Source organism: Carassius auratus, chromosome 34 (genome assembly GCF_003368295.1).
Source record: "Carassius auratus strain Wakin chromosome 34, ASM336829v1, whole genome shotgun sequence".
Taxonomy (NCBI): domain Eukaryota; kingdom Metazoa; phylum Chordata; class Actinopteri; order Cypriniformes; family Cyprinidae; genus Carassius; species Carassius auratus.
The window spans coordinates 23,067,865-23,095,088 of record NC_039276.1 but is presented as its reverse complement, the minus strand read 5'-3'; the positions used below and the strand labels follow the sequence as shown (position 1 = coordinate 23,095,088).

The 27,224-nt window shown below is 40.4% G+C and overlaps 1 protein-coding gene across 1 annotated transcript; it reads left to right on the top strand.

Moving 5' to 3' along the window:
* The first annotated feature begins 473 nt into the window (after nucleotides 1-473).
* On the top strand, nucleotides 474-26,408 carry LOC113053562 (fibronectin-like). The gene is made up of 12 exons (XM_026218684.1): nucleotides 474-782; nucleotides 1,005-1,130; nucleotides 1,301-1,438; nucleotides 1,539-1,670; nucleotides 11,702-11,839; nucleotides 12,051-12,209; nucleotides 12,825-12,950; nucleotides 13,128-13,265; nucleotides 13,366-13,497; nucleotides 18,604-18,741; nucleotides 19,020-19,167; nucleotides 26,274-26,408. The coding sequence occupies exons 1-11, from the start codon at nucleotides 665-667 to the stop codon at nucleotides 19,160-19,162; spliced, it is 1,488 nt and encodes a 495-aa protein (XP_026074469.1). The 5' UTR covers nucleotides 474-664; the 3' UTR covers nucleotides 19,163-19,167; nucleotides 26,274-26,408.
* Nucleotides 26,409-27,224: the final 816 nt, after the last annotated feature.

Below are 27,224 nucleotides of genomic sequence, written 5' to 3'. Positions count from 1 at the left end.
TTTCAGTACTCCAATAAGTTGCTATGTTAATATTATATCAGTTAAATTTTGATATTAAACTGTACATTTACCCAGTAAACTGTACGCTGATTGATGTAGCGGTCTGAACCATCTGTGAATGGGACATGGGCCATTTGTTTGCACTCCAAATGTAGCATGATCTCTATTAGATTATTACAGTCACAGGCTTTCTTGAATTGAAAAATTTGGGTCATTACTGAACTCTGACATACTGGATTAGAGGCACAACAATATTTATAAAACAAAATGTGACTGCACTGTAAGTGTTTTTTTTTTTTTTTTTTTTTTTTTTTGCAAGATAGCTTTGAATTAATTATTATCCTAAACTTTGAACGCAAACGGCGAGCTTCAGATTGGTTGTCTGTTTGTGTCGCTCTCCTACGCGTGTGCAGGAATAGTTCCTCCTCCAGGGCGGAATGTGGAGGTCAAATAAAAGCGCTCCGCGCTCCTGAGCTCTATGTAGAGGTGCGCGCGAGAGCGGGAGGGGCAGGACGCACAGGGAGAGAAACGCACAGAGAGGGAACTTGGGGAGACTTTAAGAGGATTACCTCAGCCACTGGACGGCTGCGTCTTCTCTAGACTCCATTGCTAGGGAAGGAAGTTTTAACTATCGGTTTACTTGTGTTTCATCTCATCTGTAAAAATGACCGGTGGCCCTTTGGGCACTGCGTTGACAGTGGCTTTGCTCGCCTGCACTGTTCAGTGTATGCCGAAAAATAGGAGACACGCTCAGGAACACTCGGTGTCATCCGTGTCCCAAGGTATGCGATTGTCCATGTGTTCGTTATGTTTTGTTCCGTTGAAATTTAGTAGCGTATTTTGGGTTTTACGCACGCAGATTGTTAATTAATCGCTGAAAAAATATGCATTAGGGATCCTCTTTTTCTTCTTTGTGTGATCGTGGTTTATTGTTGAAAAAGTTAAAACATTGTACAGAAGGGTTTAAAATATTGCTCAGAAGGGTTCTGTTGTGTCCTCTGCAGATGGTTGTGTTGAGAGTGGTCAGCTTTATGGAGTTGGAGAGCAGTGGGAGCGCAGTTATCTGGGCAGCACACTCCTCTGCACTTGTCATGGAGTTTCTGGAATAAAGTGTAAATCAAAGCCTGAAGGTTAGTCTTCTTACATTGCATTTGTCCCTTGAGACACTGTACTGGATAAATATTTCCAAACTTGGTTAAATTAATTACCATTTATATGCATGTAAAAGTATATTGCATTCGACAAGTCTGAAGTGTTAACTCTGAATAGTATGAAGCACTAAGTCCATGTCTATTCCCAGCTGAGGAAACCTGCTATGATAAAGTAAATGCTCGCTCCTATCGGGTTGGAGAGACTTATGAGAGGCCCAAGGATGGGATGATCTGGGACTGCACTTGCATTGGCTCCGGCCGAGGGAGAATCAGCTGCACCATTGGGAGTGGGTAGACTGGAACCTTCCTTCACTGTCCCTAATGGCACTTTGTAAATTACGCTTTTTGGAGTTGTGCTAGTGTTTATCTACTTGGCCTCTGTTGTAGATCGCTGTCATGAAGGAGGGCACTCCTACAAGATTGGAGACACATGGAGGAGACCCCATGACACTGAAGACTACATGCTGGAGTGTGTCTGTTTGGGAAATGGAAAAGGAGAGTGGACCTGCAAACCTGTAGGTGAGTTTGAGCATTTAAAGAATCAGGAATTTTGCGGCTTTTTGTCTGTGTGTTTGCTATGATATATATGATAGTATAGTATACTTAGCAAAACATTAGCAAAATTAATTTTCAGCCAATATATGGAATTTAAAACAGGCCAAAACTACGGATGACTCATTGTGCACTACAGCTTTATGTCTATTCAGATGCTTTCTAGAATAAGAATGTACTTCCCCTTAGTACCACCTGTAACCTACTAGTAAGTATCAAGTCATGGTTCATGGCTGTGTTGCAAACTATCAGCTATCTTGTTTTTAATGGGGTTGATCCCTGAAGTATGTTGCACCCCCGCATCCTTTTTAGATTTGAAATATGTTGGTTTGTGTTGAATATGCGGAGTGTGAATCGACTCCAGGGTAAGACTAAAAGCTAGAGCCCGACCGATATGGATTTTTGGGGGCCGATGCCGATATTAACTCGAAAAGAGCCAATTTATAAGCCAATATTTTGATTTTAAAAATAATCTGGATATTAGACCCATTTCCTATAAACTGCACTTACACAACATTCAATAGCAAAATATCTGCATGTTCTATGTATGTGGGCTGTATAAACCATTTTCCAGAAGGGATTATGTTAAAAAAAGCCTTAGATTACAGTTTCAATGACTAAACAATTGCACATCAAAGGTATATATTTTTTAATGATCAAAAACAGTCTGGTTTTAAACATTTAACACTTTTACTTTCTTCCAGTTGAAGCTGGTTTTAACAGTCTGTGTGTGTACTGTAAATAAATTATAATACTAAAGTTAAAGTATTTGCAGAAGTAGTCCCACACTTTGCTGCTACATGTGTATTAATAATATCACCATGTATCATTACTCATGTCACCATTAGAATTAGAATTATAACAAACAGGGATCTCCCTCATAGGCAAAAATGAGAAATACACATATACAGTATTGTTCAAAATAATAGCAGTACAATGTGACTAACCAGAATAATCAAGGTTTTTCGTATATTTTTTTATTGCTACGTGGCAAACAAGTTACCAGTAGGTTCAGTAGATTCTCAGAAAACAAATGAGACCCAGCATTCATGATATGCACGCTCTTAAGGCTGTACAATTGGGCAATTAGTTGAATTAGTTGAAAGGGGTGTGTTCAAAAAAATAGCAGTGTGGCATTCAATCACTGAGGTCATCAATTTTGTGAAGAAACAGGTGTGAATCAGGTGGCCCCTATTTAAGGATGAAGCCAACACTTGTTGAACATGCATTTGAAAGCTGAGGAAAATGGGTCGTTCAAGACATTGTTCAGAAGAACAGCGTACTTTGATTAAAAAGTTGATTAGAGAGGGGAAAACCTATAAAGAGGTGCAAAAAATGATAGGCTGTTCAGCTAAAATGATCTCCAATGCCTTAAAATGGAGAGCAAAACCAGAGAGACGTGGAAGAAAACGGAAGACAACCATCAAAATGGATAGAAGAATAACCAGAATGGCAAAGGCTCAGCCAATGATCACCTCCAGGATGATCAAAGACAGTCTGGAGTTACCTGTAAGTACTGTGACAGTTAGAAGACGTCTGTGTGAAGCTAATCTATTTTCAAGAATCCCCCGCAAAGTCCCTCTGTTAAAAAAAAGGCATGTGCAGAAGAGGTTACAATTTGCCAAAGAACACATCAACTGGCCTAAAGAGAAATGGAGGAACATTTTGTGGACTGATGAGAGTAAAATTGTTCTTTTTGGGTCCAAGGGCCACAGGCAGTTTGTGAGACGACCCCCAAACTCTGAATTCAAGCCACAGTACACAGTGAAGCATGGAGGTGCAAGCATCATGATATGGGCATGTTTCTCCTACTATGGTGTTGGGTCTATTTATCGCATACCAGGGATCATGGATCAGTTTGCATATGTTAAAATACTTGAAGAGGTCATGTTGCCCTATGCTGAAGAGGACATGCCCTTGAAATGGTTGTTTCAACAAGACAATGACCCAAAACACACTAGTAAACGGGCAAAGTCTTGGTTCCAAACCAACAAAATTAATGTTATGGAGTGGCCAGCCCAATCTCCAGACCTTAATCCAATTGAGAACTTGTGGGGTGATATCAAAAATGCTGTTTCTGAAGCAAAACCAAGAAATGTGAATGAATTGTGGAATGTTGTTAAAGAATCATGGAGTGGAATAACAGCTGAGAGGTGCCACAAGTTGGTTGACTCCATGCCACCCAGATGTCAAGCAGTTTTAAAAAACTGTGGTCATACAACTAAATATTAGTTTAGTGATTCACAGGATTGCTAAATCCCAGAAAAAAAACAAATGTTTGTACAAAATAGTTTTGAGTTTGTACAGTCAAAGGTAGACACTGCTATTTTTTTGAACGCACCCCTTTCAACTAATTGCCCAATTGCACAGCCTTAAGAGCGTGCATATCATGAATGCTGGGTCTTGTTTGTTTTCTGACAATCTACTGAACCTACTGGTAACTTGTTTGCCACGTAGCAATAAAAAATATACTAAAAACCTTGATTATTCTGGTAAGTCACATTGTACTGCTATTATTTTGAACAATACTGTATATATATATATATATATATATATATATATATATATATATATATATATATATATATATATATATATATATATATATATATATATATATATATATATTATTTATTTATTTGCCAAGCAATAGGTATTACCTACTTATATTTAACAATTTTATTTCAACATTTTCCTATTAAGTTAATAGCAAGCATTTAAGGGACCTGCTAAAAAGGAAGCTATATTAGCGTTACAGTAACGTAACCAGCCTGAATTGTTCTCTGGACTTGAGGGTAGCCTCTTCTTCCTGGCTTCTCTCTTAATTCTCATCAGCAGGACTAGCGCTATCGCTCGCTTCTTACAACGGGACAGATACATGTTTGCTGCTCCCGCTAAACTTTTTTAAACTCCGGCTACGCCATAGCGCAAATAGCGTTGTATCTGAAGGGCAACGCTGAACCCAGCGGCAGGCGATATATCGGTCGGGATCTACTAAAAGCAGCCAAATGTATTCAATCAATCAATCAATCACCTTTATATATATATAGTGCTTTAAACAAAATACATTGCGTCAAAGCACTGAACAACATTCATTTGGAAAACAGTGTCTCAATAATGCAAAATTATAGTTAAGGCAGTTCATCATTGAATTCAGGTATGTCATCTCTGTTCAGTTTAAATAGTGTCTGTGCATTTATTTGCAATCAAGTCAATTATATCGCTGTAGATGAAGTGACCCCAACTAAGCAAGCCAGAAGGCGACAGCGGCAAGGAACCTAAACTCCATCGGTGACAGAATGGAGAAAAAAACCTTGGAATAAACCAGGCTCAGTTGGGGGGGCAGTTCTCCTCTGACCAGACGAAACCAGTAGTTCAATTCCAGGCTGCAGCAAAGTCAGATTGTGCAGAAGAATCATCTGTTTCCTGTGGTCTTGTCCTGGTGGTCCTCTGGGACAAGGTATTTACAGGGGATCTGTATCTGGGGCTCTAGTTGTCCTGGTCTCCGCTGTCTTTCAGGGCAGTAGAGGTCCTTTCTAGATGCTGATCCACCATCATGTCTGGATACGTACTGGATCCGGGTGACTGCAGTGACCCTCTGATCTGGATACAGACTGGATCTGGTGGCAACGGTGACCTCGGAACAAGAGAGAAACAGACAAATATTAGCGTAGATGCCATTCTTCTAATTATGTAGCAAGTACATAGGGTGTTATGTGAAGTGTTTCCGGTTCCGGTTTACCTAATTAATGCAGCCTAAAAATCCTTTAACGGATTTGGATATTAAAAGCATATTAGTATGTTATGTGTATGCCAGGTTAAAGAGATGATCTAGATTTAAACTGCAAGAGTGTGTCTGCCTCCCGAACAATCTTAGGTAGGTTATTCCAGAGTTTAGGCGCCAAATAGGAAGAGGATCTGCCGCCCGCAGTTGATTTTGATATTCTAGGTATTATCAAATTGCCTGAGTTTTGAGAACGTAGCGGACGTAGAGGAGTATAATGTAAAATGAGCTCATTCAAATACTGAGGTGCTAAACCATTCAGGGCTTTATAAGCAATATTTTAAAATCTTTACGATGTTTGATAGGGAGCCAGTGCAGCGATGACAGGACCGGGCTAATATGTTCATACTTCCTGGTTCTAGTAAGAACTCTTGTTGCTGCATTTTTGACTAGCTGCAGTTTGTTTACTAAGTGTGCAGAACAACCACCCAATAAAGCATTACAATAATCTAACCTTGAAGTCATAAATGCATGGATTAACATTTTTGCATTTGACATTGAGAGCATAGGCCGTAATTTAGATATATTTTTGAGATGGAAAAATGCAGTTTTACAAATGCTAGAAACATGGCTTTCTAAGGAAAGATTGCGATCAAATAGCACACCTAGGTTCCTAACTGATGACGAAGAATTGACAGAGCAACCATCAAGTCTTAGACAGTGTTCTAGGTTATTACAAGCAGAGTTTTTAGGTCCTATAATTAACACCTCTGTTTTTTCTGAATTTAGCAGTAAGAAATTACTCGTCATCCAATTTTTTATATCGACTATGCATTCCATTAGTTTTTCAAATTGGTGTGTTTCACCGGGCCGCAAGGAAATATAGAGCTGAGTATCATCAGCATAACAGTGAATGCTAACACCATGTTTCCTGATGATATCTCCCAAGGGTAACATATAAAGCATGAAGAGTAGCGGCCCTAGTACTGAGCCTTGAGGTACTCCATACTGCACTTGTGATTGATATGATACATCTTAATTCACTGCTACAAACTGATGGCGGTCATATAAGTACGATCTAAACCATGCTAATGCACTTCCACTGATGCCAACAAAGTGTTCAAGTCTATGCAAAAGAATGCTGTGGTCAATTGTGTCAAACGCAGCACTAAGATCCAATAAAACTAATAGAGAGTTAATAAGTTCTTTTGGGTCAAGCTGTGGTTTTTTGATGAGAGGCTTAATAACAGCCAGTTTGAAGGTTTCGGGGACATATCCTAATGACAGTGAGGATTTAATTTATTGCATTACATGTTTGTAAGTACATATCCATAACCTATATTTAAAAATATGTACGAAATTAATGAAATCATGTTTTTTTTTTGTTTTTTTTTACATTTGTTTAGTTTATATCATGCATTAATTCAAGATATTTTGCAAGTAATATACATAATATAAGAACATATCATTTAAAATATATGTGCACACAATGTTTTTATATTTAATTTATATATTGCATATACATTAATCACAATTATATTTTATATATATATATATATTTCATTTTAAATGTAAAATATATACTAAGACTATATAAAAACATATATAAGGGGCATATATATGTCACATATATGTAAGCAATATGATATACATATATGTTTAGTTTGTATATTGAACATATATACAAAGAAATATATGTCATGTATATTGAAAATTATATATGTGACATAAATAAAAAAAACACTATTATACATACATAAAATATATGGGCTAGTTTTATATGTCAATATATGAAATTGTTCCATTTTCTAATAGGTTTTATATATGGGCAGATATATATGTACATATATGTTTTCCCTTTCTATGTGGATATATTTAAAATATGTATATTTCATATGTGTACATATATTACATTTCCGTATGGGCAGCGCCCTCTGGGGGCCGGTCTGCCAACCCTGCCAGTGTTCCAGGGCGCAGCGGTCCCCAGCGAGCATCATTCTCAGTATTTTCCGCCCGTGCGCGTAGCGGGGCTGAGACGCTCGCTGCCCCTGCGGGGGCCTATTACACCAGAGGTAGGTCTCGAGAGACTGATTCCCTTAGTAGATTATTTATCAGCGTGAAAACTACTGCCAAATGTATCTCAATGGGTCCTGCACAAAGTAGAAAACGCTACCGTATTCAGTTCGGCTCTGTACCGCCGATATTCAACGGGGTCATTCCGACAATGGTCGGCCCCGGGCAGGGTCTGGTTATGGAACAGGAAGTGAAACCCTATTAGAGAAGGAGGCCATCGAGGTGATCCCTTCTCAAGACAGGGAGTCCAGGTTCTACAGCTGGTATTTCACAGTTCCAAAGAAGGATGGGGGTTGCGTCCGATTATAGACTTGAGGGTCTTAAATCGTTCAGTTATGAGATTGAAGTTCAAAATGCTCACGATCAAGCATGTTGTAGATTAGATCAGGTCCAAGGACTGGTCTGTCACAATATATCTCAAAGATGCATACTTCCACATTTCTATCCTTCCACAACACAGGAAGTCTCTGAGGTTCGCTTTCGTGGGCGAAGCCTACCAATATCAAGTACTTCCCTTTGGCCTTGCACTCTCACCCCACACGTTCACAAGATGTGTAGACGTGGCTCTGGTTCCCCTGCACATGCAGGTTGATTTTAGCTCAGTCAAGAGCAGGTTGCGGCTCGGCATCGAGGTGCCGTTCTCGCACATATCGGGGGAGCTGGGTTCGAGACTGAACGCCAAGAAGAGTGTAATTTCTACGGTTCAGAAAACCACCTATCTAGGCGTAGTATGGGATTCGACCACGATGCAGGCACAATTGTCCCCTGCTCGTATCGAGTCGATCCTCATCTCAGTCGAGAGAGTCAAAGAAGGCCAGTCACTTACTGTCAAACAATTTCAGAGATTGTTGGGTCTGATGGCAACTGCGTCCAACGTGATACCTCTTGGCCTGCTGTGCATGAGACCCCTACAGTGGTGGCTCAAGACCAAGGGATTTTCCCTGAGGGGCAATCTACTTCGTAACTATCAAGGTCAAGCGGCGCTGCCTCCGTGCCTTAGACATGTGGAAGAAACCTTGGTTCTTGAATCAGGGCCCGGTGCTGGGAGCTCCTTGTCGCCGTGTATATACTAGTGACGGACGCATCTCTCACCGGCTGGGGTGCAGTCATGAGTGGCCACCCTGCCCGTGGTCTGTGGAGCGTTCGCCATCTAACATGGCATATCAATTGTCTAGAAATGCTAGCAGTTTATCGTGCACTGAAGCACTTCCTCCCAGACCTAAGGGGTCACCATGTGTTGGTGCGCACCAACAACACATCGGTGGTCTCTTACATCAACCATCAGGGAGGTCTGCGTTCGCGCCCTTTGTACAAGCTGGCGCACCAGATCCTGGTGTGGTCCCAGAGCAAACTCCTCTCATTAAGAGCAGTATATATTCCTGGGAAACTAAATATGGGAGCAGACATACTGTCGAATGGGGAATGGAGACTTCACCCAGAGGTGGTGAAGCAGATATGGAGAGTATTTGGCAGGGCTCAAGTAGACCTATTTGCAACTCAAGAGACATCACAATGCCCCTTTGGTTCTCTCTAGTTCATCCAGCTCCTCCGGGACTGGACGCTATGGTACAGACCTGGCCGAGGCTTCGTCTGTACGCCTTTCCCCTATTGCTCTGCTCCTGGGAGTTCTGGCGAGAGTACGCCGGGACGGGGTCCATCTGTTATTAGTAGCCCCGTTCTGGCCGGGCCGAGTATGGCTCGCAGATCTGGTCTCGCTCCTCGACAGCTCTTCATGGGAGATACCGATCAGGACAGACCTACTCTCACAGGCGGAGGGTATGATAATTCACCCTCGCCCGGAGTTGTGGAAGCTGTGGGTGTGGTCCCTGAGACACAACTGTTAGCAGCTGGTCTCCCAACTGAGGTTGTTGAGACCCTCCTCCAATCTAGAGCTCCCTCAATGAGGAAACTGGACACCTTGAGGTGGAAACTCTTCACCTCATGGTGCAGAGACCGCCAGCTAGACCCAGCAAACTGCCCAGTTGGTACAGTTCTGGAGTTTTTACAGGCCAGGCTCTCTGCAGGGTTGACCCACTCCACGCTGAAGGTTTACGTGGCGGCCATTGCGGCCTACCACGCCCTTCTCGATGACCAATCTTTGGGAAGACACCCCTTAGTTACATGTTTCCTCCACGGTGCGCTGAGGCTGAGACCTCCAGTACGGTCCCGTGTTCCCCCCTGGGACTTGGGTGTGGTGTTAGAGCCTCTTTACAAATCTCCATTCAACCGATTCAAGATATCTCAGATAGACATCTGACTCTTAAAACCGCCTTTCTGTTGGCCATTAACTCTCTGAGGAGAGTAGGAGATTTACAGGCCCTCTCAGTGGCCCCTACCTATCTTGATTTTGCACCTGGCATGACCAAAGTGTTCATATACCCTCGTGCGGGATATGTTCCTAAGGTGCCCTCTATCACACCACAACCTGTAGTGCTGCAGGCCTTCTGTCCTCCTCCCTTTCGGGACCCCGACCAAGAGAAGCCAAATTGTGTGTGTCCAGCTTGAGCGCTGGATGCATACGCCCACAGAGCTGCCCCGTGGAGAAAAATGGACCAATTGCTTGCATGCTGCGGTCCCCCCAAGAGGGGTTTCCCTGCTTCTAAGCAGACTATTAGTCGTTGGATAGTTGAGACTATCAACGCCACTCTGAGTCCTCTGGTCGTCCCCCGCTGTCGGGAGCCAAGGCTCCCTCTACATGGGGTATGGCGGCCTCCAAGGCCTTTCTAGCAGGTGCGTCCATGCTGGACATCTGCAATGCTACTGGGTTTCCACGCCTTCTACTTTTGAAAGATTCTATGGCTTAGACATGCCAGTCACTCCAGGCACTTAATTCCCCTCGTCCTAAGCTGTGCTCTTCGGATACACACTAGGCAGGGGTTTGGTAGTCTGGCAGCGTTGGTACTCGTTCCCCAAAGCGTTTCGACGCAGCTCGAGTTCCTGAAGAGGAACGTCTCTGGGTTACGTATGTAACCCTAGTTCCTTGAGGCTGCGTCTCGAGGCCATACCCCCGGCACCCCTGCCAGCGCTTGCTAGTACTCGAAGCTGAAGCCAGCTGTGCGGCTCGAGCCTTTATAGCTTCTTGGTCGATTATGTCACCTCGCCAGTGACGTCACACTCTTCTATAAGACAGATTAGATATCATATTCAGAGTCGCTCACGCTAAACGCGTTCCCCAAAGCGTTTCGACGCAGCGTCTCGTTCCCTCAAGGAACTAGGGTTACATACGTAACCTAGAGACATTTTTAGATAAATCTCTCAGAGACCAACCAGTTGGACAGATGTTAAATCATCCAAACACCTAATTCCTGGCAATTTCTATAAGCTACATTTCATTAACATTACTAAATATAATTAAACTGGAAAGAAATCAAAGATCCATCTTTGATTGTCAAAATAATTCCAGGTTCAGTTCACTCAGCCAATACTATTTCACATATTATTTTCATTGTTTAGTTGTGGAGGTCTGATTGGATAAACCTTTATTTAAAGTGCCTTTTAAAACCGTGTTAACAAAGTAGCATATTATACAGAGAGATGCATATGTGCAAAGAAAATATCAAAATACAAGAGATAAAGTAAAACAAAGTAGCTACAATAACCATTTTATGTTAAAACAAAAATACAACAATAAAAAAAATCAAGGAAAGGCCCTGCACAAATCTGTTTGAGACTACTTTTTAAAATTGCATAATGATAACCTTTGACAACATTTAATTCAGGTGCGAAAATAACATCTATACCACATGAGCACAGAGATATTTGAGTGTTGACGCAGTTTGAGGGAGAGGAAAGACACGTTTTAAGTGTGTGCACTCTCTCCGGGCGAGAACAGCGTATGTCTGAGCGAGCGCATCCAGTTCTGTGAAATCCGCGAGTGAGCAGAGAGATTTGCGCTCGCGCATTGTATCAATGTGCTTTTGCGCAACATTAATGCGCTCTCGACATTTGTTTATTAAATAACGCCATGATATTCACTTTGTTAGCAGCAGACGTAATTATATTTGTTTGTGCAGGTGAATTTTTGTCCAATTAAGTGGCATTTTTTGCAAGTCCCCGTGGCACATGCTCCGTCTATGCAGGCAAGACAATTTACAATTTATTGGGCTTTTAAAATAAAATCTAGTGGTTTTGGACATGGAAAGGAACTGAGATACTGAGAAATATAATATTATAAAAAATTTTTTTTATTTTTTCTTGATAGTGGAGCGCTGTTATGATAATGCAGCTGGCACATCCTACATGGTTGGTGAGACCTGGGAGAAACCCTACCAAGACTGGATGATCGTGGACTGCACATGCCTAGGAGAAGGAAGTGGACGTATTACATGCACATCCAGAAGTAAGAACCCTACTCTTTTTAGAATAGAAAAGTACACAGTAAGGTAAAACATTTTCCCTCTACTAGCCAGTTTAAAAAGTCCATCCCTGAAGCCAGAGGGTTTAACTACAGTTTTAGTGGATAATTAAAAGTGAAAACTAGTTGGACAGATGGGAGATTGGGATATATATATATGAAACATCTCCTTTGTATGTTTGTGTGTGCATCACAGATCGCTGTAATGACCAGGACACACACACTTCTTACCGGATTGGAGACACGTGGAGCAAGACGGATTCTCGCGGGCACCTGCTACAGTGTTTGTGTACTGGAAATGGACGTGGAGAGTGGAAATGCACGAGGCATGCGTCACTGCACACCGCTTACCTGGGTAAGAACCTCACATTTTTGTTATTTGAAATACATCTGAATTATATATATGTGTGTGTCTGTGTGTGTGTGTGTGTGTGTGTGTGTGTGTGTGTGTGTGTGTGTGTGTGTGTGTAAAAACCTTAAAAATACAAAATATTCAGTTAAAAATTAAAAGTGAAAATGTACTCAAAATACTTCAGTGTTTTATAAATAATACAAAAGTATCACTGACCCATAATGTTTGTTTTGTATGAGATACTTTTCTCGACACAGGAACCATTATCAACAACAGTTTTGGTTTTCAGTGCAAATAATATCTTGATTTGTAAAACAAATTAGAATTTTTTTTTGAAAGTGTAGCAAAAATAAAAAAATGAGCCTAATGTTTTTTTCTGTATTACTGATGACATATTGAAGATTCAGTCTTGCTGGCAAGACATTTATAAAAGTCAAAGTGGCTGCACCTTAGGCCTCTGTGTATGCATTTGCAGTTATTTTACAAGAGGTCCAAAAGATGAAGTAATATCCCAGGGTCTTGAAACTTTAGAGAGTGGTTTATTGTTGAGAAAGTTAAAACATTGTAGAGAAGGGTTTTAAAATATTTCTCAGAATGGTTTTGTTGTGTCCTCTGCAGATGGTTGTGTTGAGAGTGGTCAGCTTTATGGAATTGGAGAGCAGTGGGAGCGCAGTTTTCTGGGCAGCACACTCCTCTGCACTTGTCATGGAGTTTCTGGAATAAAGTGTAAACCAAAGCCTGAAGGTTAGTCTTCTTACATTGAGTTTGTCCCTTGGGACACTGTACTGGAGTAATATTTCCTAACTTGGTTAAATGAATTACCTTTTATATGCATGTAAAAGTATATTACATTTCACAAGTTTAAGTTTTAAGTGTCAACTCTGAATAGTATGTAGAACAAAAGTCAACGTCTGTTCTCAGCTGAGGAAACCTGCTATGATAGAGTAAATGCTCGCTCCTATCGGGTTGGAGAGACTTATGAGAGGCCCAAGGATGGGATGATCTGGGACTGCACTTGCATTGGCTCCGGTCGAGGGACAATCAGCTGCACCATTGGGAGTGGGTAGACTGGAACTTTCCTTCACTGTATCTAATGGCACTTTGGAAATTACGCTTTTTGGAGTTGTGCTAGTGTTTATCTACTTGGCCTCTGTTGTAGATCGGTGTCATGAGGGAGGACACTCCTACAAGATTGGAGACACATGGAGGAGACCCCATGACACTGAAGACTACATGCTGGAGTGTGTCTGTTTGGGAAATGGGAAAGGAGAGTGGACCTGCAAACCTGTTGGTGAGTTTGAGCATTTAAAGAATCAGGAATCCAAACTATGGATGACTCATCGTGCACTACAAATTTGTGTCTATTCAGATGCTATCTAGAATAAGAATGTACTTCCCCTTACCACCTGTAACCTACTAGTAAGTAGGCTATCAAGTCATGGTTCATGGCTATGTCACAAACAATAAGCTCTCTTGTTTCCAAATAGGGTTGATCCCTGCAATATGTTGCACCCCAGTTTCCTGTTTCGATACAAAATAGTGATTTTGGACATGATGGAAATACATAGTAATAGTATTTTTATTTATTTTTATTCAGTTCCATCACACAAAGACTTAATGTGAACAGGAAAACAATGCACATCTCAAAGCATGCAAAACATACCTGCAGCAACAACAAAAATTATAATTGAATACAAACGTACATTATAAACAAAGACAAATAAAAATAAGAAGACAAAAAAAGATAAAAATAAAATAAAATAAAAAAATGCATTAGGGCAATTACATAAATTTAAAAAGCTTCTTATTTTGTGATCTTATATTAGAAAGGGTCTCAAAATATATTTTAAGATCAGTGTTACAAAATGTAATATATGATGGTTTCTTTTGAAATACTTTTGACTTGGAAATGGAAATTATTTTATTTGAAACCGGGACAATGCACAAATAAACATTAAACTTGTTAAACAAGAGAATATGTCTTGGGCCAGGTTATAGCAACAATTGCTAATTTCCACCTGTAGTCCCTGGGCAGGTATGACAAATTAAAAAAAATTTTTTTAACAATTTTAAATTTCACAGAGTTATGGATAAAATGATGTCCATTGTAATTACAGACAAACAAGTTTGTAAATAACAGAACCAGGGAGGCCATCAACCCATTTACTCTCTATCTCCTCTCTCTCCAACAAACACAGTTCAGTAGCATCTTAAGCACACACCCACACCCACATACCACCCCCCCCCCCCCACACAAACACACACACACACACACACACACACACACACACACACACACACACAGGTATACTATCTCAAAGATGAGTGCAAACTTGCTTACTTAGCAACCAACTCTTTGTCAGGCGTGAGAAAGTGTGAGAATCTGTGCACAAGATATGTTCCGTGGGAAGAGTATTCCACTGCCTCATGGCCACACATGAGAAGGAGGAGCTTCTAAATTGTGTTTTACATTGTGGGATGCTACACTCCCCCCTTGTGACACTTCTAGTTGTTCGCACTGTTTTTTCGGAGCAGAGTGTCACAAACTTTTTCAGAGGGGGAGCAGTAGCACTATATATGATTTTATGTAGCAAAGTCAAGTTTGAGTGTTTTATTAGATTATCAAAGCTAAGTATATCATATTTGATGAGTATTTGACAGTGATGATAATAACGTGTTTTTTTTATCATGGATCTTGAGACAGTTTTTATACAAAGATTCTAAAGGTTGTATGACTGTTTTACATGCCTGAGACCAGGATGTAATGCAGTACAAAAAGTGGGGGATGATCATTGCATTTAAATAAGTACTGGATGCTTCAGTGGCGAGGGAGTGTCTTATAGATCTAAAATTTACTAAATTAAATTTCAATTTGTTACACAAGTTCTTAACATGACCTTTAAAACTAAGTGTGGAATCTAGAGTTACCCCCAAATATTTAAATTTATCTACATGTTTTATAAGTTGGCCGTTTACTAAAATTTCCGGATAAGTTTTAAGTATGAACCGGTTTTTAAAAAACATAGTTACAGTTTTTTCCACATTTAATGTAAGACATGAGTCATGTAACCAGTGGCTAACCTTGCTCATGACACTTGATCATTTTTTGGCTACGTCTGTTGCACTTCTCCCATGGGTATATAATACTGTATCATCAGTGTACATAACAATATTTATGCCCTTGCAGACTGAAGGCAGGTCATTAATATATAAGCAAAACAACAGTGGCCCTAGAATTGACCCCTGTGGTACTCCCATAGTAGAGACAAGAGACGTAGACAATGTGCCATTTATTTACACACATTACTTTCGATTTATCAAGTATGATTTTATCCAATTTTGGACGTTAGTGGAAATGTCGTATTTGGCCAATTTGTGTATCAGTACCTCATGGTTAACTGTATCAAAGGCTTTGCGTAAATCTAAGAAGACAGCTCCCACCACTCCTCCTTGATCTAAGCTAGTTTTAATCTCCTCAAGGAAGTAGCAACATGCAGTTTCAGTGGAATGTTTTTTTCTGAAACCAAACTGCATAGGATGGAAAAAGGACTTAGAGTCTAGATGTGCTATAAGTTGTTCTGCCACAACCTTTTCGATTACCTTTGATGCAGCTGGGAGAATACTGATGGGTCGATAATTAGAGACCACTTGAGTATCCCCAGATTTATGAACAGGAGTGACAATGGCAGGCTTAAATACACTGGGAAAAATATTTTCGTTAAATGACTTATTTATAATTATCACTAGAGGTATCATAATAGATGTCTTGTGTTGTTTTAGAAAAGCTGTATCACAACCATATATAGCTTTACTATTAGATAGAAGTGAGATTACATTTTCAACTTTCTCTGTGTTGATTAGGGAAAACTTAAAAGCAGAATCATTACAGGTTAAAGCTTGTGTGAGTTGAATTTTTGGTGAACTTAGACTCATTTCTCGTACCGAATTTATAAAATAATCATTAAAACATTCCCCAATAATCTTATCATCATCCTGGATAGAGCCATCCACCATGAGTTTTAAATGTTAATTTGCTAATTTTTCCCTTCCAAGTAATTTGTCAATGCTCTTCCATAACTTTTTAGAGTTTCCTTTTGCTTCACTAATAACATTGAGGAAAAAAAATTCTCTAGCCTTTCTAAGTTGTTGTGTGACTTTATTCCGTAAACTTTTAAAAATTAGATGATCAGTATTTAATTTTGATTTTAAAAATTTTTCAGAGAAGCATAATTTTTTCATTAAGTCCCAGAGATTTATGTTAAACCAGGGTAGATTATATTTTTTATTTGTTTTCTTGCCCCTTTTCCTGGTGTACTTTAATATAATGCCTTTAATGGTCGACATTAAATCAGCACAGGCTGGCTCACAGGGCAAACTACCAATGGTGTCATGCCAGTTTATTTGCTTTATTTCATTTTCAATGAGGGCCATGTCCTTTGAAGCAATAAAAGGCATGGATTTCCCATTCATTGAGTTCTGATTTTTAAAATGTGTTTTTGATAATTTTCTAGAGACCAGAGTAAGATTTTGATCTGATAAGCCAGTGATGAGGTTATAAATCTTTCTAATTCTGTCTGGTTTATTTGTGAAAATTAGGTCTAAAAGCGTTTGGGAAGACTTTGTTATTCTTGTGGGCTCATGTATCATCTGTGTCATCTGAAAAGTTTTGGCAATATCTTTAAGCTTTTTCCTATGTGCTTTATCTTGCCAGTTTAAGTTAAAATCACCCAAAAGAATAACTTCCATCTTCCCATATTGTTTAAGTATAACATTTAGGCAATCATAAAATTCATTTGTGGCAGTTGGAGGACGGTATACTGCAAAGACAGCAAAATACATTTCGGGGGATAGCGTAAGTTTTACCCCCACGCATTCCAAATTGTTTTCCGGAAAGACTATTTGCTGACTTTGAATGCTGTCTTTCACATAGATCAAGACTCCGCCCCCTTTCCCTTTCCTTCTGTCCCATCTATAAACATTATACCCTGGAATATTAAAAACAGATAAAGGGGTTGTTGGGGTTAACCAAGTCTCTGTAAGGCATAAGTAATCGATGTTTGAGTCCGTCAGTAGATGTTCAAGTTGTTCGGTTTTTGAGATAATACTACGTACATTCAGATGTCCACCAAAAATGCCTTTTGGCTTTGTTTTTGCGTCCCACAACACAGTCGCATTATTTACAGTCTGAAACAATTTCATCTGCTGCTGTTTAAGGTACGATGTAGTTTGTGTGGTGAGTGTTGGAGATCTGTGCAGGAACGATGTTATCGTCATTTGGCCAACATTGTTAAAAGGCTTGATGTTATTTATTGGAGGATTACCTCGAATTCCCACGCCAGTAGAAGCAGCACACTTCGCCGATCTAGAGATGTCAGGATCAGCTGATTGGCAAATGTCCAAAGACCTCGGTCCGGGATTTGTGTGGACATCCCCGCACAAAAGGAGAAATGTGCAAAGCACGATGGCCATGCAGCTCACTTTGCACACACCTCGCTCGACCATCATGAACTTATGAATATAAAACTTTGCTAAGATAATTAACAGATTAATAATATACATATGTTTATCAGAAAAAGATGGGTTTTGATAACAGAGTAAAATATCATGAGGTTCTAAATCAAGGACTTTTTTTTGTTATGTCTATTTTAAAGTCAACCCCCCCCCAAAAAAAAATTACATAGGGCAATAGAAAAATAAATGTTCAATATCTTCAACAGATGCATTACAAAAGGTACACTTATCACAAACACTATGAATATATCTGCTAACAACTGCATTACAGGATAACATCTGTGAATAATTTTGTAAAGTACTTATTTTACTTTATTAGAAATTACATATTTATATGGCAACATCTAAATGTTATGCCAAGATATACAGTGAGGTTTAAGCCATTTTGATTTACATGGAGGACTGGATCCAACATTAAGGGAGTTTCTTATAAAACTATTATTAAAACGTTTGTCAAAAATGGAGAGACCATTTACAAAAAGGTTGAGATTTTGTTGGCTTGTTTTATTAATATTTACATCAGTGGATTTGGTTAAAATTATTATGCCACTAGGAATAGCCTTGATTACTTTAAGTTCTTTTTCACTTACAAAAAAGCCATATTTTGTAATAAAATTAGGATAAGCATTTAATTGCCCATTATTGTCGATAAGCTGGTTTACAATTAATATGTTATGCCGAACCCAATTCTCCATATATAGTGACTTCTTACTATGATTGATATTACCATTGTTCCATGTAAAACACCTACTAGGAGAAAAATTGTGTTTGTACAAAAGTGACCAGTAAAGCAATGCTTGTTTGTGATAATTGGCAAAGGCAATGGGGAGCTTACCAGTTAAGGACACTACAACAAAAAAATATATATTTTTTTTTTTCTTGATAGTGGAGCGCTGTTATGATAATGCAGCTGGCACATCCTACATGGTTGGTGAGACCTGGGAGAAACCCTACCAAGACTGGATGATCGTGGACTGCACCTGCCTAGGAGAAGGAAGTGGACATATTACATGCACATCCAGAAGTAAGAACCCTACCCTTTTTTAGAATAGTGGAACAGTACAAACCATGGAAACTCCCTTTCCCAATCTCCCATTTGTCCAACTGGATTTCACTTTAATTATCCATTGAAAGTGCAGAGAAACCCTCTGGCTTTAGCGCAATTACATTTTTCACTGGCTAGAAGAGGGAAAATGTTTTTACTTACTGCGATTTTCAAAAAAAAGTTCATTTAGATGAGCTTAACGGCAATATGATTCTGATGAGAAACATCTCCTTTGTATGTTTGTGTGTGCATCGCAGATCGCTGTAATGACCAGGACACACGCACTTCTTACCGGATTGGAGACACGTGGAGCAAGACAGATTTTCGCGGGCACGTGATACAGTGTTTGTGTACTGGAAATGGACGTGGAGAGTGGATATGCAGCACTGCACACCACTAGCCTGGGTAAATATTAAAATTAAAAATTAAAAATACAAAATATTCAGTTAAAACTTAAAAAATAAAAGTTAACTCAAATTACTGCAGTGTTATATAAATAATACAAAAGTATCACTGACCTAAAGATAAAAAAAGCTGCCATTATTTGTTTACTCTCATGTAATTCCAAGCCCATGCTGTTATTTTTGGAGAATCATCACACAGCTTATTTTCATGTGACCGTTCAAAGTGACCACATCTGTCAAGCACCTAAAAACAATTTAAATTAATGGTGCCCTCTAGAACAAGGGTTTGGAAATAATACAATTGCTTTTTGCAAAAGGCAGAAATCATTATAAATTTTATATGATTTTCCGCTTCACAGAATATGAATGATCAGACATAGATTGTAACCAGAGCTGCTCTTTGTGTTGCTCCATAATGTTTGTTTTTTTATTATATATTTTTCTATAGTTTTGGCTTTCATTGCAAGTAATATCTTGATTTGTAGGTTTTATTTACTGTACTGAATATGCAAAATGTGTAAAAGAACTTACGAAGCTTGTCGTGGCCCCTTGGATGTGTGGAACTGCAGACGGAGGGGAGGTTGGCTTTGGACCAGAGTCTGCTTGGCAGTGGGGCATATACATCTGGCTGGTCTCCAGGGTAAACCTTGGAGAGATTTCCTTGCTCTCATACCGTTTTATTAACCAGATATACCAATCAGAGATATCCCAGTTAAAACAATAAGGTTGATTATGAGGAACTGCCTTGAGCTTTATGCATCTATGGTCATTAGGATTAGAGTTGTAGCTGTCTGACCCTAATAGACCCCCAAATTACTGAACTGATTAATTATAATAATCTCTTTAGGCTCTTTAGAGTAAATTTGAACTCTTATTTTGTAGAGCTACTTTTTGCAGAATTTAGTTTGTTTTCTAATTTGATTAACTTTCACTATTAATGAACTAAACTGAATCAACACTGAACTGATTGACTTAAATAATGAAACTTCTTCAGAGCCGCATTTTAGTTAAATTGATTTAAAAGGGTCATATGATGCTTTTTAAAAAGATCCTTATTTTGTGTATTTAGTGTAACACAATATGCTTTAACTTTCAAACCATTATTTTTCAAATACTTCATATTATTGTAGGTCCTCCATGCCCAACCTCTCTCAAATGCATTGTTTTCCACAAAGTTCCTTCTTCTGACAAGAGCAGTCTGCTCTGATTGGTCAACTGACCCAGTGTATTTTGATTAGTTGAACACCACAGAAGCGCCAGATTGTCATAGCAAAGTCAGAATTACCATTGGGCGGCATTATGCAAATATTTCCACATAGTGACATAGACATGTGCGGGCAAGTTTAAATGAGCAATTTTCGTGGGATGTGGCAGAATCTTTACTTTAATAAATAATATCTCTTTGGATTTGAGACTTTAGTCTTTGCTACTTTACAGATCTTCTTCATGCAGTAAGAGCTTATAACACTTCAAAGAGAAAGGAAAAACTTTAATCGCATTAAATGACCCCTTTAATTAACTTTGCAAAGTTGACACCATCACTGAACTTGCCTGAATAAACATTGAACTATATTTGACTGAATACTGAACTGAACTGAAACCGGACTTTTATTTTTACGGGTTGACACGAATACCTTTACAGTTCTGTAACATACAGTTCACTGTATGTGATGATGCTAGTTTTATTGAAATCAAATGGTCAAATGCTCATGAAGTGACTCTCAGAGCAGTTCTGAAGATGTTGTTCATGTGTTCATGTCCTCTTTTAGTGAGAGGAAAGACGCTGAAATCACTGCGAACATCACGCGCGCTTCCATGTGTTTAATGAATGAAGCTGCGCTTCTGCACCATTCATTAACACAGACATGCAGAACATGCAGGATTCCTATTTAAATAGATTTTTCCGGCTTAATATTTACAGATATAAGTCCATATTGTGATTGGGTGTAAGTGCAATGACCAACTTTTGATTCATTCATAAAAGATTTGGCAAAATCCGTCCGAAAATGCGTTTTCTGCATTGCCGAAATCATAGGGCCCTACAATAAGAAACAACTTGTCAAACCCAGTCTAGATTAGCAGCAGGTACAGTATAAAATGAGCGTCCTGACAGATAACATTATTTTCTCCTGCTGTGGAGAAAACACGTTCGCTGGGTGTAGAAGAAGCTTAAATAGGAGAAAGAAGAGGCAGCAGAGGACGGTCGGCGCAGCGTGTCAAAGACGGGGCACATATTTATTTCTACTCCATGAACTCGAAGGTGCTTTATCATGTTCGACGTGCACCCTCCTATGCATTAAACAATCTTGATGCAAATGTTGCATGTTGCCGAGATTTCGTTCTGTTTAGGAAAGTGAGGCCACCGATGCATGCTATCTATGTTCGACTCGCTCGGTTATGCCAATACTTCCGGTGGATGCTTCTTCATTGGCGCTCAGCGGTTTCTTCTTCCGGGCTGCAGACTAGGAATCGAAACTAGGAATCGAAATGTAAACGTTTGAACGATTCCAGGAAAATCGCAAAGCTAGTCCCAGTTCCAATCAATACTCAATACGTGATACCCAAGCCTAATCATCATGTTTCGAGGCTTAGAAAGGTCACCACAATAACAGACCAGTGTGTAAAACTCTCTGATATATTTTAAAGATTCTAAGACGTGAACTTTAAATAGTTCACATAATTTTGAAAATCCAGCATTTACTTGATCCAAATAAGCGATCGTCGTCACAGTTTTAAACATAATGGCTTTCTTATTTCGTGAGGGGTTTGGTCCCACAGTATCTTTGTTTCCAGGCAGAATGCGACACACACGTCTCACAGAAATCCTGTAGAATTCAACCAGTCCGATGACAACTTCAACCCTCCTGAAGTGTTTCAAATTTTGTGTACCATATGCATCAGACGTTTAGCCAATGGTCCATGGGTGTGATGTCTGAGGTTGAGACTAGGTGGGCCCATGCTGTCCATGTGTTTTCCGTCTGTTCTTTTAAAGTTCTGTGGATGGACAAAATCACACACCCAATCAACACAGCTTTCTCAATCTTCCCCTTAGGCCCATTTGGCACTGTTTGTTTGTCTTTGAGTTTCTAAAATCCCTTGCTAGGAATACGTTTGAAATTCAACCAAACCTGCTACTATTTCTGCTTGCATACAATCTGTAATTTATTGATTATTTAGTTTCCACTGTTAATGGTTGCCTCAAGATTCAACTATAAAAAAATGTAAAAAAAAAAATTTCAAGATTAAGGGTGTTTTCACATTAAACCTCTTAGTGTCACACCCGGAATACAGGAAACATGGAGAGAGATCCAAGTGCGTGTATGATATTTATTTGAGGGGAATCCAAAGGGTAAACAGCCAGGCATGGGTCAAACCAGAATAACAATCCAACATGAAAAACAGACAAGAACACACGGCAAGAGCAAGACTACGGATTAACATTAAACAAGGACTCCGTGACACATACTAAGACAGACCGAGTATAAATACACAGGGAGAGATAACGCTAATAGGGAATTGACTGAGTTCAATGATTGATAACCCATGACAGCTGGGTGCAATGATTTAAGCAGAGAACGTGAGGAGTGTGGTTCATGAAGTGACAGACACCGTGGGGAAGGAGGACATCTAGTGGATACCCAGGGAACACAAACCAGATACTGTGACAATACCCCCCATCTACGGAGCGGCTCCCAGACGCTCCATGACAAGACTACAAAACCAGGAGGGAGGCGGACAGGTGGAGGCTCAGGGGGAGGGACAGAGGGCCAGAAAAAAAAAAATATGGGGAAACCAGAGACCAGAGGAACATGAAAATGGGGAAAAGACACCAGAAGTGCAAACCTAAAATAGGGAGACAATGAGGGAGGTGGACCGGAGGAGGTTCAGGGGGAGGAACGGAGGGCCAGGCTAACAAGGGATAGGGACCGGAAGTGAATACAAAAAACAACAAAACAGGAGATCAGGGTGGATCATGGCATTCAAGAACCCAGGCTGACGCTGACCGGGCAGGACCCCACAGCGGAGCAGAAGACCACCACATCTGTGTGGTCAAGGCGGAAGCCCCCCAGGGTGGAGCAGAGGACCACCACAACCGTGTGGTCGGGGCGGAAGCCCCCCAGGGCGGAGCAGAAGACCACCTCAACCGTGTGGTCGGAACGGATGCCCCCCAGCACGGAGCAGAAGACCACCACAACCATGTGGTCATGGCGGAAGCCTCCCAGAGCGGAGCAGAAGACCACCACAACCGTGTGGTCAGGGCAGAAATCCCCAGGGCGGAGCAGAAGACCACCACAACCGTGTGGTTGGAACGGGTGCCCCCCAGGGTGGATCAGAAGACCACCACGTCCATGTGGTCGAGATCGGAGGCCACTACGACGGAGCAAAAGACCACCACATCCTTGACTTGACTCTGCTCATGAAGATTATTGGTGACTTGTATTTGTTCATGAAGATCAATGGTGACTTGCCTTTGTTCATGAAGATCAATGGTGACTTACCTTTGTTCATGAAGATCAGTGGTGACTTGCCTTTGTTCATGAAGATCACCGGTGACTTGACTCAGTCCTTGAAAATCACCAGTGACTTGCCTTTGTTCATGAAGATCACCGGTGACTTGACTCAGTCCTTGAAAATCACCAGTGACTTGACTCTGTCCTTGAAGATCACCAGTGACTTGACTCTGTCCTTGAAGATCACCAGTGACTTGACTCTGTCCTTGAAGATCACCAGTGACTTGACTCTGTCCTTGAAGATCACCAGTGACTTGACTCTGTCCTTGAAGATCACCAGTGACTTGACTCTGTCCTTTAAAATCACCAGTGACTTTACTCTGTCCTTGAAGATCACCAGTGACTTGACTCTGTCCTTGAAGATCACCAGTGACTTGACTCTGTCCTTGAAGATCACCAGTGACTTGACTTGACCCTGAAAGGTCAACGGTGACTAGCCTTGTCTCTGGAAAGTCCATGGTGACTAGTCCTGACTCTGGAAGGTCAACGGTGACTAGCCATAATTCTGGAAGGTCAAAGGTGACTAACCCTGACTCTGGAAGGTCAAAGGTGACTAACCCTGACTCTGGAAGGTCCACGAGCACCTGACTCGATTCTGGAGGGTCAATGAGCACCTGACTCCACTCTGGAGGGTCCATGAGCACCTGAATCGACTCTGAAGGGCCAACCGGAACCTGACTCAACTCAAGAAAGTCAAAGGGCACCTGACTCGACTCTGGAAGGTCAACAGGAATCTGACTTGATTCAGGAGGATCAACTGGAACGTGACTTGACTCTGGATGGTCAACAGGAGTCTGACTCCACTCTGGATAGTCAACTGGAATTTGACTCGACTCTAGAAGGTCAACAGGAACTAGCCCTGACTCTGGAAGGTCAACGGTGACTAACCCTGACTCTGGAAGGTCAACGGTGACTAACTCTGACTCTGGAAGGTCAACGGTGACTAACCCTGACTTTGGAGGGTCCTTGAGCACCTGACTCGACTCTGGAGGGTCCACAAGCACCTGACTCGACTCTGGAGGGTCAACCGGAACCTGACTCAACTCTGGAAAGTCAGTGGGCACCTGACTCGACTCTGGAAGGTCAACAGGAATCTGACTTGATTCAGGAGGATCAACTGGAACGTGACTCGACTCTGGATGGTCAACAGGAACCTGACTCGACTCTGGAGGGTCACCAGGAACCTGACTTGACTCTGGAGGGACAACCAGACACTGACTCAACTCTGGAGGGTCAACGGGAAACTGACTCGACTCTGGAGGGTTCACGGGAACCTGACTCAACTCTGGAAGGTCAGCTGTGGCTGTCATCCTGTGCAGAGTCGTTGGGCAAGCAGCCATCTTGTGCCATGACTCTGGACTGGCGGCCATCTTTGGCCGTGGCGCTGGACCGGTGGCCATTTTGGGCAGTGGTGCTGGACTGGCGGGCATCCTGGGTAGTGGCTCTGTGCTTGCGGCCATCTTGTGCTGTGGCACTGAGCTGGCGGCCATCTTATGCAACGGCGCTGGGCTGCCGGCCATCTCAGAGTTTAGTTCGTTTGGATGATGTGAACGCTGTCTTCCGAACTTGGATGCGCACCTGTGAACCGTACCCGAGTCCGCTTAAAAACGGTTCGCTGCTGATATGAACGCAGTCAAGAAGAAAGTAATGTCTAATTTAATTTAATTTGCCTTCTCCTGCACGATCTCTGGTTCGGACTAGGCAATCAAAACAAGTGTGAAAGCACCCTAAAGTGAAAACTATAGCATATTTTTCCAATGTAGACTGATTTGTTGTTTACAATAAGAGTGATTTAATTTTGATGAGTCTGCGCCATGCTAAGCCTGGTGTTTATTTATGACTTCAAATATTAGCTCATCCTGTTGATTATCATTTACGTTTTTTGTTATTATTATTTTTTTTTAATCCAATCCTTTTAGCCCAAAAATAAATAAAAAAAATAAATTAAAATCTCCATTACTAGAACAGATGAGGTCTTCATTATTAAAGATTTCCCTTTTTGTAAGAGCTTGTTTTGGTCAGAAGTGATCCCTTTGCTCAGTGAGTGGAAGCAACCCCAGAGCAATATCCTTCAGTAATGACGGCCAGCTGTGAGAAGGCTGAGAACAGTGGGGGTGAAGCTAGTGCAGGTTTGCGGAATGAAATGCAGACAAAAATGTGATCTTTTAAGTGCTGTTTACAGGCTACCCTCATGGCAGTAATCAGAAAAATGAGGGCCAGATTATAATTGGAAGCAATTTGGGGATATTGCCTTATGCAAGACTGTAAGACACTTAATACATTTTAAATACAGTGTTGGGAAATTTGTAGGGGCAAATAGATATTTGTAACACTATTTATAACACTACAATCATTATTTTTTTCTTTCCTAGAAAACATAATTTTTAGGCCAGAAAAGATCTTCGTTTGTTCTCAAAATGCCAGTTGTGGAAACTCTGTTCAAATACTCTGTTTGTTGTGTTACAGTATTAGCATGATGAGCTCACTAGCATGATATTCTAAAGACAGGTTTTTAAATATTACATTTTGCAAGTACAGGTGCTCTTGGCTGTAAATAAGATTTAAATATTGAATATAATTTATATATCTCCATCAGGTGGTCATCGTCCAGTCCAGCCCAATCCTCACCCCATCCAATGGAAAGCGCCAGCTTCTGCAGAGGCAAATCAAGATGAAGCGGGGGCCCCAGGCAAAATTAAAAGATGAAGCCCTTCTAAAAGATTATTTTAGAAGGTGTGTGTGTGTGTGTGTGTCTGTGTGTGTGTGTGTGTGTGTGTGTGTGTGTGTGTGTGTGTATATATATATATATATATATATATATATATATATATATATATATATATATACAACATACAAAAAATTGTTCAAACATATAATAGAACATAAATTGTTTATTTTTTTATAACAGTAATTATTCTTTAACAAAATATCAATCTCCATCTTTATGGCAGAAGATACAATAATGTACAATACAATCTTGAAGATACATTTCAATCTTTATATTTGTAGTAACAATTTATTTTGAAGCAATATTTTCATCTGTGTTCTATCCGCTTTTACACACTTAAATCTGAATATTTTTATTTAACTTTACAAAGGCATATTTTTTACAAATGAATAATATTTTGATATATTAAACATAAAATGCTGAATACTGATATTTGAAATTATTTAAATAATAAAAAGGTACTTTAAAGGGTTAGTTCACCGAAAAATGAAAATTATGTCATTAATAACTCACCCTCTTGTTGTTCCAAACCCAAGACCTCGTTCTCGAGTCAAGAACCATTTCTGTCGGACGCGTCCGATTCGAGAACCGAGGAGCTGATGATACTGCACATGTGTTGTGTGATTCAGCGTGAAGCAGACTGACACACAGAGCTTCCGAACCTAACTGGTTGCGTCTGAACTGAACTGGTTCTTTTGGTGATTGATTCTGAACTGATTCTGTGCCAATGCTATGAGCACGGGTAAACCGAAGGCTTGAATGAAGAGCAATCATCGCCAATGACGTCATTACATCGAGCCCAAAAGAACCGGTGAACCG

Bases quoted from the DNA above. Each gene is read 5' to 3' on its own strand.
- LOC113053562 (XM_026218684.1), top strand. From the start codon at position 665: ATGACCGGTGGCCCTTTGGGCACTGCGTTGACAGTGGCTTTGCTCGCC. The intron at 12,210-12,824 runs GTAAGAACCTCA...TGTCCTCTGCAG, and splicing joins ACTGCACACCGCTTACCTGG to ATGGTTGTGTTGAGAGTGGT. The intron at 13,266-13,365 runs GTGGGTAGACTG...CCTCTGTTGTAG, and splicing joins AATCAGCTGCACCATTGGGA to ATCGGTGTCATGAGGGAGGA.